This window comes from Cynocephalus volans, chromosome 7 (assembly GCF_027409185.1).
Source record: "Cynocephalus volans isolate mCynVol1 chromosome 7, mCynVol1.pri, whole genome shotgun sequence".
Taxonomy (NCBI): Eukaryota; Metazoa; Chordata; class Mammalia; order Dermoptera; family Cynocephalidae; genus Cynocephalus; species Cynocephalus volans.
The window spans coordinates 51,758,623-51,775,221 of NC_084466.1; the positions used below are offsets into that span (position 1 = coordinate 51,758,623).

The window sequence follows — 16,599 nt, forward strand, 5'->3', positions numbered from 1 at the left end:
TTGGTGTGGTGTCGCCCGCACCACGCTCAGCCACTGAGCGCACCGGCCATCCCTATATAGGATCCGAACCCACGGCCTTGGCACTCCCAGCACCACACTCTCCCGAGTGAGCCACGGGGTCCGCCCCACTTCTGCCCACTCTTGCTGTACCGTGCCACAGTGCAAGGCAGTATGTAAGAGTCACAGGAGAGGGGCATGTGCTGCAGGTAAGATTAGAGAACCTTTCTGAAGCAGGCAACATTTGGAAGGTGAGTAGGAGGACATGTAGGGTAACAGAAATGGCCTGAGCACAGGTGAGGGAAGGGACTGGGATGATGTCTCAGGGCCTAGATAAGAAATAGGAACGATCGTAGGTCAATTTAAAATGGGGATCACTTACAAAAATATTGAAAGGGAAAAGGCAAATTGGAGCTGCCGAGGTGACCCAGGGCTGGAGGAGGGGCAGCCATGAGGCTAGTGCTGGGCTGTTTGAGAGGGTCCCTGTGGCTGGGGCTGATGTCTGTGGAGCAGGAGCATTATACCCTCTGAGTGTGGACCTCTGAGGTAGGACTCCTTAGGGTTGATGCTCAAAATTCTTAGGAGGCCTTGGGGTTACGTTTAAACAGTGGTAAATAATTTTTTCCCCTCAGCTTTATTAGTCCGTCTCTGTTGCTTATAACACAAATACCTGGAACTGGGTATTTTGTAAGAAAAGAAAATTCATTGCTTTCAGTTTCAGAGGCTGGGAAGTCCAAAGTCCAGGGAACACATCTGGTGAAGGCCTTGTTGGTGTTGACAGGGACACCGGGGTCTCGTGTGGCAGAATGGCAGAGCAGAGAGAGCGAGACTCTTACGTACCTTCCTTTTAAAGCTCTCAGAACCACTCCCATGACCACCATTATCAATCCATTCACTATGATAAAGTCCTCAGAATATAATCACCTCTTCAAGACCCCACCTTTCAGTTACCAGAATAGGGTTTCTCACACTCTTAACAGTCACAGTGGGAAATAAACTTCTAATATATAAAACTTGGGGGACACAATTCAATACAGATTAACCCACTTTTCTCTAAACATTCTTGGCTATTCCCTCCAGCCCTCGGACTGAATCTATATTAAAAATATAGTTTTGTTGGGCCAATCCTGTGGCTCACTTGGGAGAGTGCGGCGCTGGTAGCGCTGAGGCTGCAGGTTCCTATCCTATATTGGGATGGCCGGTGTGCTCACTGGCTGAGCGTGGTGCAGACAACACCGTGCTGAGGGTTGCCATCCCCTTACTGGTCAGGAAAAAAAAAAAAAAAAAAGTTAATAGAATTAATGGAGTTTGTCCAAAATTGCTTTTATTGGCTTTCAGTGTTTTGGGAGTATTTCTAATCTTTTCCAGTAAATGACTCCTTGCAGCATACCCAAACAAGCCATTGAAAGGGCCCTGACGTATATGATTATTTGAGTACAGATCTTTCTTCCCGCCTCCCACCCTGTGTAACTTGTATAATATGCTGATTCAACTGTTATTTATTGTTGATTATTTATAAAATGTTTTTTATAATTATAAAATATTTGTGACTGTTCAGTTAGAAGAATAAAATGTCCTAAAAATGGTCTGGGACTAATCTGCCTCCTTCTCCCTGACTTCTGGAGCCACACTGGTTTCCTTGTTCCTTGAATAACAGGTAGACTCCTTCCTAAGGTCCTTTGTAGTAGATTAAATTATGTCCCCCCCAAACTCACTGAACCTTGAATTGTGTCCTCCAGGTTTCATATATTAGAAGCTTAGTTCCCACTGTAACTGTTGAGGGTGGGAAATCCTATTATGGTAATTGAAAGGTGGTACCTTGAAGAGGTGATTAGATTGTAGGATCATGCCATAGTGAATGGGTTAAAAATGGTGGTCATGGGTGTGGTTTGGAGGGCTTTAAAAGGATGTTGTGTGAGGAGGTTGTCCTCTTGCTCGCTCTCTCCACTCTCTCTGCTTCCACCGTCTTGCAATATGAGACCCCTGGGTCACTGTCGCCACCGCCAGATGAACTTTGGACTTCCCAGCCTCAGAAACTGTAAGCAATAAATTTCGTTTTCTTTTTAAATCACCCAGTTTCAAGTATTATGTTATAAGCAACAGAAACGGACTAGTACATTCTTGTTCTGGCTGTTGAAATGCTTGCCCTCCTTATCCACATTGCTAATTCTTTAGCCCACTTGTAATTCTTTTTGCTCAATGCCACTTTCTCATCGAAGTCTATTCTCCCCAATTCTCCATATTTAAAATTTCAACCTGCGAACCCTCCCTCCCTGCATTCCATGCCCGCCTTAGCCTACACTTCTTTTTGTTTTTATCAGAGCACTCATCACCTCTAAGATCCCCTATAATTTACTTACTGTGTTTGTTGTCTGTTTCCCCAATAGAAGATAAATTCCCTTAGGACAAAAATCTTTTTCATTTACTGATGTATATCCCTTGTCAAGAATATAGTAATGCTTAGTAAGTATTCACATGTGTGAATTAATATTTTAGGAATTCCTCATTTTGTAAGAAGAACAAATTCTGCATTATAATTTTTACCTGAATCATGGTTAAAAATTTGTTTGACATTAGTCATGTACTTAAGCATATATAATTAGCAGTTAGGAACTCTGCCTTTTCTTCCAGTCACTGTTGAATATCTTGTTATAGTGCTTATCCTATTGTCTTGAATTTTGGTTATTTGCTTACTTATCTCGCTGTTCTTTCGGTTGTAAGTTCTTAAGGGGAGAGATTGGGTCCTCTTCATATTTAGTGTAGTGTCTAGCACATGTTGGTAGCCTAACTATATTGTGTGGCATAAAAAAATTAAGATTATGAGGCTAGGTCTTACTTGAAAAATTATGTCTCTTATCTTTCATATTTTGTCATCATGTCCTCATTTACATTAAGGGCTTATCAAGTGAGTGGTATGTACCTTAACTTTCTCAAGATGGCATGATATCGTTTACATTTACAATAAAAAAATGATAGATTTCTTTTATCTCTGCCATTAATAAGTGTCATAAAATAGAAAAAAAAAATCCAAGTCAATATATTGTTGCCACAGAAATTGAATTTGTGTCAAAAGCATTTGTGCTTGTGATGTAGTGATTCGTATATTTTTCTTGGAATTAAGTCTCTAACAGGTGACAACATCAATAATTCACAGAACCAAGGACCTTTTTGTGATTGGTTAATTTATATATGTGAATTAGAAAACAAATGAATAATGTGCTTAATATATTCTGACATACTTGAAAATATGCATTAAAAAACTCAGCCTATTAAAAAGTCTGTGCTCACAGTATTTATTAGAATTTTTTTTAAGATTTTCATTTTTTCTTCTCTTACTGACTAATACATACATTTTTACTTGAAAAGAACCAATCCTTATTTTCTGCTCAGTGCAAAAAGTGTTATCCATATAACTTTAAAAAAGCTTTTCTTACTATAAAAATAAATATGCTCCCTTGTAGACAACTGAGAAAATACATGAAAATATGAAAAAAAAGCCTCAAATCCCACAATTCAGATTTTTAAAATTAACTATTGTTTGTTTTATTTTTTCCATGAATGTGTGTATTAATGAAGTTGCAATCATATTGCCTATGTAATTTTAAATACAACTTTTTTTCATGTGGCATTACATTGTAAGCATTTTCTGTTCAGTTAGAAGAATAAAATGTCCTAAAAATGGTCTGGGACTGATCTGCCTCCTTCTCCCTGACTTCATTTTAGACTGCTGGAGCCACACTGGTTTCCTTGTTCCTTGAATACCAGGTAGACTCTTTCCTAAGGTCCTTTGTAGTAGATTAAATTATGTCCCCCCCAAACTCATTGTAGTTCCCACTGTAACTGTTGAGGGTGGGAAATCCTATTACGGTAATTGAAAGGTGGTACCTTGAAGAGGTGATTAGATTGTAGGATCATGCCATAGTGAATAGATTAAAAATGGCATTTTCTCATGTCATTGTAGTCCATAAGGCAGGACTGTGGTTTATTTGATCTTTCCCATATTTCAGGAAATCTTAGGTTGTTTACAGTTCTAGCTATTTAAAGTAACACTGTAGTGCCACGTATTTGTATATAACTCTTTGATTGTATTTCTTCTTATTTCCTGAGTATAGATTCCAGAAGTAGATTTACTTGGTTAAAGAGTATGAACATGGGATTTATTTTACCAAATTGTTCCCTAAGAAGGTTTAACCACATTTCTTTTGTTTATGGTGATGCTGGAATGTAAACAAAATTGTTTTCGAGTGTGTGGAAAGTAATGCATGGAGCTATATTAGCCTCAGGATATCCAGTTTAAATTTATGTCTTGGACAAGATGTCTAGGAGGGCCTGGTACTCTCAGAAGTAACCTAGTAGTTTGGATAAGCTTGAAGGTGATTCTGGGAGCTCTGGTATCAGTTTAAATCTCTCTATAGCAAATATTCTAAATGCTCTTCAGCCTTCTCCAGTCAGTGAATAAGGTCTTGGACTCTTGTAACCTAGAACTAAACGTACTTGTAAAGTGGGTCAGAGAAGATTTCAGTTGCTTTTCCCTGGATACATTTTAGAAGAATTTTTGATCTGGTAGTATAGGTCAAAAGAACTTATAGTTGAAGAAAACATCTTAAAATAGGTACGAAATCTGTGTTAGCCATTGTATTTTCCCTTTAATTTTACCTCAACATTGAATGAATTCATTAGAGGAAAAAGAACACTAGAGTTATGTTAGAATAAACAACGACTTGTTAGGTGCCCAGCCACTGTGATGTGTAATGTAGGGGAGAGTTTCAAACAACAATTTGGTAATTGTTTTTTTCTAGAGAGGTGGTTGTTTCCTAGCAGGTATGGTGCAACCTTTTGATTCTTTTGAAAACCTTGTTGAATTCTCATAGAAATGAGTCTTTTCTCTCCACTTCTGTGAACACTTGAATGATGCTTCCTCTTTCTTGACGACCCTCCTTTCACAAAATAGGAAATATGGAGAAGGGAGGTCTGGATACTTGGGCGTGTGACAGTAGAGAGCAGCTTTAGATAGTGGATGATGGATTGGTATTTTTCTGAGATTGGCAGGATTACAGTTTTGAATAAATGAATAGATTGAAAGAGGCTAGAGAGCCTCTCCTCACCTGTTCCTAACCTCTGCACTCTCACTTTTCTCCACCTCAGACTGAAAACATGAGCACATGAAGAGCCAGTCAACTGAAAAGTTTTTCTTTACAGTATTAAACAACCAGCTCTACTATTGTCCTCAGTGTTATGAAAGCTTCAGTGTCATTTTTGGACCTTTCTGAGATGTTAAGTCTGGAACCCTTGAAGAATAATATTATCACACCTACGTGTGTTGTGTAGTTGCTAGGGAGATGACCCTTAGACAGACTCTGCAGGATGTTTAGCATCATGGTTAGTAGTAACATTAATTTATATTTCCATAGTCTTTACAATTGATGTTGACTTCAAGATAAACACAGGTGTGTAGACCATAAATGTTATTAGGTTAAAGCATGTATTTATAAGTTACTGGTGGAAAGGAATAATCTGGACTTTAAAACAAATGTGAGCAGCACTTTAACGTATTATCAGCCACAGATTATGATTAAGAGAAGAATGATCCTTGCTTTTTTCCCTTAAGGTATAACTTATCATGTCAGTAACCTGTCACTCATTTTGTCCAGCAAATAGTGTCAGGTCATGGATTGATATAATTAACAATATTTGATACTTAGATACTAAATATACGCTTATGAGATTGAATGAACAAACCTTAGATATAGACTAAGCATTTGAATAAATGATGAAATTGCTAATTCATCCTATGTACCGGAGATTGTTGAATTTTCTTAAAACAGTACTAAATGTTACCTGTCACTTCCTGGCAGTAAAGCTTGTCTCAACTGTACCAGTCCCCTGTTTCTCACTTCTTTGAAATCCTCTTGTACTTCTTATCTGTACCCTTCATGTGTCTTGTTTCAGAGACATCCGGTTTTTAAAGTGAGCCACAGGATGGGAAATTCATATGTGTGCAGTCTTTAGAAATGTTTAATGGCTGGTAGTGGTGGAGTGTGGAGCAGAGTTTCTTGTGTGGTCCTGGGCATGCTACAGCAGCATTACCAGTGTGGCCCTTTCATGGGGGTTCCCATGTCCCACCATGGACCTACTGAGTCCGAACCTTGGGAGGATGAGGCCCTGTAATCTACTTTTTCAATGAAAGTCATGGTGTGATTCTTGTCCACACTAAAAAGCTGAAAACCAGTTGGTCTAGAGGGTCTGGTTTACAAAAATTGAGTATTAGTCAAGTGTTTTTGGAGGCTTTAAATTTAACAGGTTTTCTTCATGTTAGTAATCCCCCTTAACAACCCAGTTAAATGATATAAATTTAATGAAATTAAATTGCATCAGCCAAAAGCTATTTTAAAATATTACCATATATTTGGTTGTCATGACAATGACAAATTGATCCAATCCTGCTGGCTTGACGCCCGGTGGTGGCTGTCATGTTCCTAATGACACCAATGGACAGATCCTTTGCTCCACTGGCCTGCTACTTCAAATGTGCTAACCAATGAAAGAAGTGTAAAATTTGCTGAAAGTCTTGGGCTGCAGTGTGGAATCTTTCTTATTGTATGTGATCTTAGGAGTTTGTATGTTGCTTTGTATATTATATAATTTATCCATCTTTGTGTGATCCAGATTGCTAGAGGAAGAATGTTTCTTCATACCTCTTGATATTCAGAGCATTTAGCACAGTGCTCTGAAAGCTCTAAATATATTTTTTGACAGCATGCACTGTCTTCAATAAAAGTTTTGATGCATTGCTTAAATGGGAACATAGAGACTGTGTTTCTACCCTTTTTTTCCCCCTGGATCCTATGTTCTTTTGAAGAAAAATCTGTAAAGGCTTTTTTTCTCTTTCAATTCCGGAGTGACCCTCTTGACTATTCATCCTAGAAACTGTCATTTGCAGAAAACATTGTTACCCATCTAGATGTGGTGCTCCTTACTTTTTACGGAGAAAATAGAATTAGGTTGAGAAACTTAGAACAAGAGGAAAAAGGGCGAATTTTTGACTTAAGAAAAGAGCCCTAATATAACTTTAATACCATATCTTAACCAATTATCAGTGGTCCCATGAACAGAGTTGTTTATATTTTAATATTATTACCAGTTTGATTTTATCCCAATGCTGTGAGCATTAATAACACCTAAGATTCTATAAGAATCTTAGACCCTCATATAATTAACGGTCACAAAGTCACATTGAGATGTGAAATTCTTAATATGTATAAAACTATGCTTTTAACTTTTTTTGGCAAATATAACCCTAAAAAGCTGCTATCAGGATATCGTTATTATTTTTAAAGGTGTTCCTAGTTGCTTCTATTTAATAGCTGATTTTTATTTTTCTGTTTCCTGCTTATAGTGGATATCAGCAAATGGTACTCATGAACTGGATTGATGTGTGCAGTTCCTATTTTCCTGAACCGGAAGATAGTAAAGAGCATTGCTGGTGGCTATAAAACAGAAGTACTTCATTTTTTAAATACCTTGGTTAACTATTTAAATATCAGTTTATAAAAGCAGTATTTTTGTGTTATAAAGTTTTTTGTTTTTTTAATTAAAGATGTTACCCTTGTAGTTTTGCATCTGCAAAAGGCCAAAACCCCACAGAATTATCTGAGGATTTTACGTCAGTCATTCTGTCTCTCTTTACCTCCGTCTCTCCCTTTCAGCAATTTTAATTTAATGGATAGTCCTCATTTTATAAGTGTGTATAAGCCAAACAGGCAAGACTTTGAGATACTATAAACTCTGTAATGATGAATTTAATATTAACATTCATGCACTCTACAAAAGGGTGCCACTTGATATAGCCTTTACATTTTTCCGCTAAGTATTAGTATTTATTTCTTTATTTTTCTTTAATTCATGTTTGAGGTAGACTGTGATTGGAAATTCCACTTTTTTAGGGGAAATTACTAGTGCTTGATCTTTTCAGATTTTAATGCCAGCATATCTTTAGTGTTTTTTTAAGATTGCATGTGTGTAAACAAATAACTATATAGTATTCTTGAAATACTATATCTTGAAAGCTAAATCTTGAAATGAAACTTCTTCTGACTTTATTGTTTTGATATGGAAACAAAATTCTCCGAACAGCTTTCCAGCAGCTTGCTCTGTTAGTCAAAATCTCCAGTCCTGTCTGGACTCTTGAATTTGCTGTACTGCCTTCTCCTGTTGGTGGTGAGAATCAATAGGCAAGTGTTTTCCAGAAGAGAAGGAATAATGAACTTGACCATAGCTTCCTGTTTTTCTCTCAGACTCTGTTATACTTTTCACACCTACATAGCTTTGAGTTTTATTTCTCCCTGTGAGCTACCCTTGCATTCTAATTCCATTGTGATTCATCACATTCTTTTTTGGGGAAAGATTGTGTATAACAATATAGATTGTAACTGGGCTTATATACATACATATATAGTTTTTTTTTTTTTTTTTTAATATCATTACTTTATTCAGGAGATAATGAAATACAATACAGGACTGACACTAACAAACAGCTATGTATAAAATTATATAAATCTGTTTGCTACGTTTTCCAGAAGAGGCCCAATCATTGTAAACAAGGAAGAGAAACCAGGAGGGTGCCTAAATGACTGCAGTGTTTTAAGCAAGTGTCCCCACAGTCCCTTGTAGTGAAGGCAGCCCCAGGTGGAGGTGGTCCTTTTAGCAGGAAGAGGAAGAGGCAGTGGCTGTGCAGAGTCCATGCTTCCTGGCCCTGCCAATGCTCAGTGGTAGGCCTTGTTGAACTCTTGGAGGGCCCAGCGCTTGTTCTCTGTCACCTGCTTGAGTTGAGTGTACTCTTTAACCAGCCTGTCAAACTCCTCCCCGAGGACTTCATATGTATTCAGGACCTGTTGTGACTTCTCCATGTCCTGCTCTTGTAGACGAATAGCTCCCTCCAAACGATCCCTAATGAGACGATGAACTTCCACTTTCTCAGCAGTATAAGTGTCGGACAAAATCTTTAGCTCCTCCATTCTCAGCTTAAGGATCATGGCACTGCACTTGATTTCCAAATACTGGGCATTGATGCGGTCTAGCTCAGACTGAGTCTTCAGCCGGTGCTCCTGAAGAAGTCTCTGCAACAAGGCGAGGCAGCGGAGAAGCACCTGGGAGTAGGTGGCACTCTTCTTCTCCAGCAGCACCATCTGCTCCCTCTGCTGGCTCTTGGCATCTTGGCACTGCTGCTTCTCATCCACCAGGACCTCTGCCAGTTTCCATACCTTTGCTGCCTTTAGGGTTTCACTGTCAGCATCTGAATTGGGATCATGGTAGCAGAGCAGAGTGAAACATTTCTTCTTGAGCTGCTCCTCCACTTCTAGCTGGAGCCGAGCTCTCATCCACACAAAATCCTCTGAGGGTGGCATGAGCTCCAGAAGGTCCGCTTTCTCCAGCCCTAGCAGTGGAGGCATCTCCCTCTCCTGGCTAGGACCTAAGAGCTGTGTCAGTTCAGTCACAAGTAACCGCTGTTCAAGGGTCTCATGAAACTTTTTGTCCTCAGAAGTTAAATTTGTGTCCTGTGTCTTTACATAGTAGTCCACAAGCAGCTCTTGAATGACTCTCTGTAAAATCTCAGACCTCAACCATGTTGTCTTATGCAGTCGAACTTCCTTCCATGCCTGAGCCTGCTCCTTTGCCAGGGTGAGGCTTAAGCCACTCTGGTCTACATGCTGTGAGAGACTCAGCAACAGCTTGCTGAAGTATGGGTTCTGCAACAGGTCCTCTTCATTCAGGTTACAAGGAAGAAGCTGTTTACTGCATGCTTGTTGAAGTATTTCCATCCCTTCGCCAGATGAGCAGAAATCTCCGGATGCCATTTGATTTACTAGGGATTCTTATCTAGGCAGCTGAAGCTCCGAGGCAGTGCCAAGGAGGCTGGGGCCGGGTGGACGACAGCGTCAACACCCAGGACCCTGCCTGCGCCTGCGCTCCGGAACCTCTCACTCGGGCCCCGCGCAGGGGATGGGGGAAGAGAGGTCCGAAAGGACCACGCGGGAAGTCAGGGGAGAGCCATACATATATAGTTTTAAAAAACAGGTCAAGCCTTTAGCAAATTAATTGAATCTTTTAAAAAGCTGCACCCTTAATGAGATAGTTTAGGAATATTAAAAAAACTATGACAAAAAATGGATCTTTGTATTGTCTTGTTTTTAACGTAAAAAGTGACTGCTATTTTTTCTGAAAGTTGAGTCAAACTTCAGTATAAAAGGCCATCTAATTTTAGGTCTTTGAAGGTATGTAAAAATGTTCCTTTGGAATGTTTACGTCTTCTGGATTTTACATCATGTAACTTACATTTCTTATTTTCTATATCTTCTGTGTAGTTTTCAGATCATAAATTTTGCAGGGGCCCTAGTCTCATATCTCTTAAAATTGGCTATTTTCATTATCTCCTTTCTCTCTTTCTCTTTTTTAACATCACTTTTATGGCATTTTCCTGAAGCAACTCTAACTGGTCTTTGGGAACGTTTCATTTGTTGTAAGTAGATGTTTTTTCTCTGTTGTAGCATACTATTCTACATAGGATTTTAGTTTTATACTTGAGTTCTTTGGCTTTACTTTTTAAGTATTAGGCCACTTGGCATGCTATTGTGTCAGAAATTGACTACATACATCTTTTCTTGTCACAGAAACTCAGAATGACCCTTTCAGGAGTGATATGAATTGTGATTGGGTGATACTTCTGATTGTAGAATAACAAGGGAGAGATGTGGTTAACTAATGCAACGGATAGCTACCTCCATTGGCAGGAAGGCACACATATAGCAGGCAAGGGAGGATGGGAGTCCATGCAGGTATTTTCCCTGATCTTTTCTCTGCAAACTCAAGAGCCCTGTAGTTTTGGGTTTAATTCTAGTAATGTCTCTAGGGTGACACTCTGGCCCTAAGTACTTTAGAAACTTTATATAGTCTTGCTCAGGATCACACCCAGTCTTAAGGATCACTGTGCATACTTGTTAATTTCAGAGGCTGAGGAAAATATTGATAAAAAGCAAATTATACAGCCCAATATTAGATACTAACCCTCAGTTAACCCAGTATTATTATATCCTTATTCTCAAATCAAAGTAGGTAATTCTACTACTTCAACCTATGTAGTTCAACCTGGAACCTAGTGGTATGGCTAATGGTCGTTCATTTGGCTTCATTTTCTTTGGTATATAAAAGTTCATTTTACATTTCTCTAGTTACTTTTTTTCCATTGCACTAAAAGGAGGAACATCTTGATGAAAGAAAGGGAGAAGAAAATCTGGAATAGTAATTTACACTGTGCAGTTAATCTGGTTCATCATTCAGGTAAATTTATAAGCATAAAGGTGTACTTCAGTATACAAAAGTGAATGATAAATTTTATTCCTTTCAGTAAATGTTGAATTTAACTATGTGTTATTCACTCATTCAGTTGATTATGTCACTTATTCACATGATGATGATTAACACATCATTTTATACTTATAAAAGAAGAGAACTGGTTTCTTTGGAAAATGTTTGACCTTTTCTCTGCCCTTTTTAAGATCTAAAGCTCCAATGAATAAGAGGAAGGAGAATTGGTAATTGATTTTAGCTACTTGAATACAAAATCTTGCCTAACTTTGGGATTCATAAAACTTAGCTTTCTCATGTGTTTTTTTCCTAAATACTTACTTTATTTATTTTTTGTGAATTGCACTTCGCAGGAAACTAATTTATTCACTTTCTAAAGTGGCCTTGTGTTTGTCTAGCAAGGAAATCAGCAAAAGGGTTCTTGAAGCTAGCGATGAAATTGAAAAGTGTCTACTGTCACCACTGGTGATAAATCACACTGATGTTAAAGATGCAGATAGTTATTCTAGTACATTCTTCTTTGTTACTAGGATTGTTTAATTAAGCCAGCAAAGTACTCCATTATCTATTATGTCACATACTAATGGTAAATTAAAAGTTTTACTGTTTTATAATGTGAAAATTTTTCTGAAAATCATATTTAAATCTTTATATTCATTGTGTTCTAAGTTCATGTACTTAATGGTAATTAATACTATTAATTGGGAGAATATATTTATTGCACCACAGTTGGGTTTCTAGTTTGTGAGTTTTACAAAGCCAAGAAGTTTTAGTAAATATTCTAAGTTACCGTGTGCAGGGTAACTTTTGTCTGTCTTTTTGAGAAAGAGATTAAAACAATATATAATGCATTTTTATTAGACTGTCAGGAATTTAATTACATTTGAATTAGCAGTGTAGAATTTTGAACATGCACTATTAACTAAAATTTTAAAAAGCTGTTATAAATTACTGATGATTGGTTTTTTTCATTTGCAGCATTTAAATATTAAGACACTGACGGATGATGTGGTAAGGTTATCCTCAACTTTTTTCCTTTGTTATAAATTTTAACTAACTGTGATGGTGATGATGTGCTGTACTAACACCTGTGCAATTGCTAAAAACTGCATTATTGGAAATATACTGTCTCTATAGTGCTAAAATAAGAGGCAGAACTGGTAAAATACATTAAATTGTGGCTTTCGAGTTGTAAAAGGGAATAGTTGATATGTTAATTTTAAAAATTTGTTTAAATACAAATTGTTAGTCAACTTTGAGTCACTCAAATCAACTCTCATTCTTTGGAGATGAATTCTTGGGGGATGGGGTAGAAAAAAATAGCTAAAGACATCAGCTTTTCAGAAATATGTAGTTGCTAATTAAAGTAAACCAGACTAAAATATCATGGATATATTTTTAAAAATTCTGTTTAAAAATGAGAGAACCAGGCATGCCTTACTATATGTTCTTCATTTTGGAAATAATAGGGTTTCTCATAAGTAATTAACACTTTATAGCACCATTACAGATTCTTGCATATTCAAGTAAATTTTTCTGAGAAATTTTTGAATGTAACTCATAGTTAATGGTAAAGGAATAATGAAAACAACAACATCAAAATTCAAATAAAGAATAACACCAAAAATATGTAAGCACGATATAGAGGAAAAAGCATGGCACACTATTGACCAGGTTTTGAATATATCAAACATGAAGCAGAGTTCTAGAACTAAGTAAGCACTCAGAAAATGTTTAGTACCTCTGATATCCAAAGTACCATCTTAAGTACCTGGGTAAGGTGGACATGCAAAGATGTATGAGACATAGATCTTGACATGAATGATTTAAAAAATTGAATTAGAATGTTGATGTGTTTTATTCCTCTGAATAGTATCTAAGAAGAGGATATTTATGTAAAATTTTTTGGATAATATCTATTTTTTATACACTAGTATTTAGAAAATGGTAGCAACATGGAGAACTTATGTAGATTACTTAAGTTCTCACCTTGTGAGGTAGATGTTATCTTTATTTTACAGCTGAGGACATTGAAGCTCAGACAGGTTAAGTCAGTAGCTTGCTCAAGTATATTCAGCTGGCAAGTGGTACAGCTGTAGCTTGAATCTTGTTCCATATAGCTCCAAATCCTGTGCTCTTACTATACTGACTTAGCATTCAAATGGCTTCTTAAGGCCAATAATAAAGCCATCTGCAATTTTTTTATGTTTGAACCTTTATGAGAATATACAGTGGTATATTTGTAACAGTTTTATTGAGATATAATTCATGTAGCATACAATTCACCCATTAAAAATGTATAATAACATCGTTTTTAGGATAGTCATGAGAAGTCGTATAACTATCACTGCCACCAATTTTAAAACATTTTCATCACCCTCAAAAGAAACCTCATATCTATAAATAGTCACTCCTCATTTCCCTCAACTCTCCTAGCCCAGTCTACTTTCTGTCCTTATAGCTTTGCCAATTCTGGACATTTCATATAAATAGAGTAATACAATACATGGTTTTGTGTAACTAACTTCTTTCATTTAGCGTAATGTTTTGAAGGTTTATCCACATTGTTGGATGTATCAGTACTTCATTTCTTTTTATTACTGGATAATATTCCATATGATGATATTTTTGAGGTATATTCGTATTTTATGTACACTTCATTTTTCCTCTTTAATTCAGATGCTGATCTTACTTTCATTATATGACTGTCCTTGCACACTGCCAACCCACAATCTTTACCCTGAGTTCTAGAAACAGTCATGGAATGGCTTTACCAGGCCATTCCGGAAGCCATCTTGCCCTGTCTTATATCAATAATTGGGTTCCTCTTCAGTGAAGGCGTTAATTCTTTCTCCATCCCGCCCCCATTTCTTACCTCTCCCCTCATTCTTGCAACTGGCCTTGGTAAGGTCAAAACTTTTGGATTGTTACGATAGTGCCTAGTGCATATTTTTAGCATTACGTGATTTATTGCCTATCTTCATCATTGGTTTAAATCTTTTGAAGGAAGGCAGAGACAATCTGTTGTTATTAATACTTCCAGTATCTGGCATGTTGTCTAGCACATAGTAAGCATTTTAATAAATTTTTTGTTGAATAAATGAAGAATGAGTCACTGCTTTGATAACCTGCCTGGTATTGTGGTTTCATTGGATCTAGGCCTGGCTTTGCCCTGTTCTGGCTTCCCAGAGGTGGAGTCTTGCCTTTTGCACATGGCGTGGAATCTTTGACAAGGAACTTCTGTCATTCTTTTTTACCACCTGCCTGGTTGCAGCCTGCTGCCTTGCTTTCATCTTAGGTATACACATGACCGTCTCTCCTGGATTCCCCCTTGACCCTCTTCATGTGGACTTGCTGACTAAACTGCTGTCTTCCCACTCTCACTGGTCTCTTATGATCTTGTGTTTTAGCCTCCCTCTTTAGAAGGCCAGGGATTTTGTCTGGGAAATGTTCAAGCAGGCCGTCTAGTTTAGGCAGCTGGATCCTTGTTGTAGAGGCTTGAGAATAAGCATGGCTATCTTGAACAGGAGACACCAAAGAGTAAATTCTTTGCTATTCATTGTTAACTGATACAGTGTGGAAATAACATTGGACTGGGAATCAGGAAACTCTTGTTAAAAGACAGAATTTCACTACTTCTTAGCTCTGATTTGCCTTGGCAAATCAATCACTTGGTTGTTCGCTTATTTGTAAAGCAGGACTAATTATATCTTTTCTCCCTTCCTTATATGGTTTTGGTGAGTTTCATTTAAGCTGAATTATGTTGAACTGCTACGTTCAGTACTGTCCCTTTTTACCCCTTTTTAAAGTATTTCCTGATGTTGTGGACAGAGAGGTGGTGTGACATATTTGCAAGCTGAGTCTTCCAGGGGATGTGCACTTTAGATCAATGCAGAGCTCTGAGAGGGAAAGGAAGCGGGATATTTTGATGGCTCTTTAAAGTATTCCTGGTGTGTTAGAGCTTAGACAAGCATTTGCCACTGATGGTTTTATATGTGCTGGCAGTATGTTTTCTAATTAAAGTTTGCTACCCCCACAACATAAGCATTGCATCTGTGCTTTTAATTTAAAATTTCTTAATGTGAATAGCCTTTTTGTGCAGAATTTGAGAGAAGACGTATTAAGAGTAGCGTTCTGCCATAGTCATATGTTTGAATAACATTATTTTAGAAACATGAAATAGAAACATCTAGGGAAGCATTATTGTTAAAAACCCATCTCTTTAAGTTGCTGTGCTATGGGCCTGCAAAAGTATTTCACTTTTCCAGGTTGTTTCTTGAGTTATCAGGATTGAATTTCACAGGGCACTGTCTTGTTGTAGGAGTGAAGGATTACTATAGTGTTGTGATCCCTAGGCAGAGTTAATGGACTTTAAGCAGTGTTTGTTCTACAAACATCTGAGCATTCTCTATGTATAAAGTGCAGTTCAAGGTGCTAGGGTAATATAAATGTGTAGAAATTACTGTTTAGTTTATAACCTTCCATTGTTTATACCTGAGTTGAAAAGGTTTTTCTCTTAGAGGCAAAAAGGTTGTGAGGAGGGAGTGTGAGGGAAGACAAGTTTGGAAAGGTTAAGTTAGAAGAAATTTGATGTGGATGTAACAGTGCTGAATTATCCCTCAAAGTGTCCACTGAGTGTTTTTGCAGTCTGGGAATTGTTTTTGACTTGCTCTTTCCTCCCTTGTCCCTCACTACCATTTGTCTACAGTACAGTCCTACCGATTTTCTTCATCTCTTTTATCTCAATGCAGCCAGCATTACTGTTGTAATCCCTTGTTTGGACTGCTGCAGTGGTTTTCAAGCTTTTTTTTGACTAGGACCCCACAATAAGATATGCATTTTTATTTTGTAGCTTAGCACAAATAAATCTCACCAACTCTGTTTCTCAGTTGAAACAAAAGTTTTAAAACCATTATTTTCTGTTTCTAAGCAAAATGAACTCTGATCTTTCCCATTCGACTTTTTCCACTTTTCTCCACTCCTCTCCATTCCTTGAAAAAATGATGACATAATCCACTAAATTGATATATGACCCACAAATGGTTAAGAACTATAGGTAGAAAAACAAAGATTGGTCTGAATAGAAACTAGAGGAAGTCATGAATTCTTTGCATTAGCATCCATTCTTTATTACATGTTGTTGCATGTAGGAAAGCTAGGTTGGAGGGATAGCTCTGCCACTTATTAGCTGTGTGACTTTACATAAGTTTTTTAGCTTTTGAGGCTTGACATCCCTGTTTA

At 37.4% G+C, this 16,599-nt stretch overlaps 2 protein-coding genes across 5 annotated transcripts in view; one reads left to right on the forward strand and one right to left on the reverse strand.

Annotated features, from left to right (window-relative positions):
- DIAPH3 (diaphanous related formin 3) overlaps positions 1-16,599 on the forward strand; it is a 493,080-nt gene that overhangs the window by 17,238 nt on the left and 459,243 nt on the right. The window contains exon 2 of one of the 4 annotated variants that reach the window (XM_063102549.1): positions 12,337-12,369. The exons of the other annotated variants lie outside the window; for them this stretch is intronic. Coding sequence (XP_062958619.1) covers positions 12,337-12,369 — 33 coding nt within the window. The remainder of the gene's footprint in view (positions 1-12,336; positions 12,370-16,599) is intronic. 4 annotated transcript variants of the gene reach the window in all.
- Positions 8,760-9,959, reverse strand: LOC134382386 (HAUS augmin-like complex subunit 4). The gene has a single exon (XM_063102942.1). It carries the CDS (start codon positions 9,849-9,851, stop codon positions 8,760-8,762), a length of 1,092 nt encoding a protein of 363 aa, XP_062959012.1. The 5' UTR covers positions 9,852-9,959.

Bases quoted from the DNA above. Each gene is read 5' to 3' on its own strand.
- LOC134382386 (XM_063102942.1), bottom strand. From the start codon at position 9,851: ATGGCATCCGGAGATTTCTGCTCATCTGGCGAAGGGATGGAAATACTT.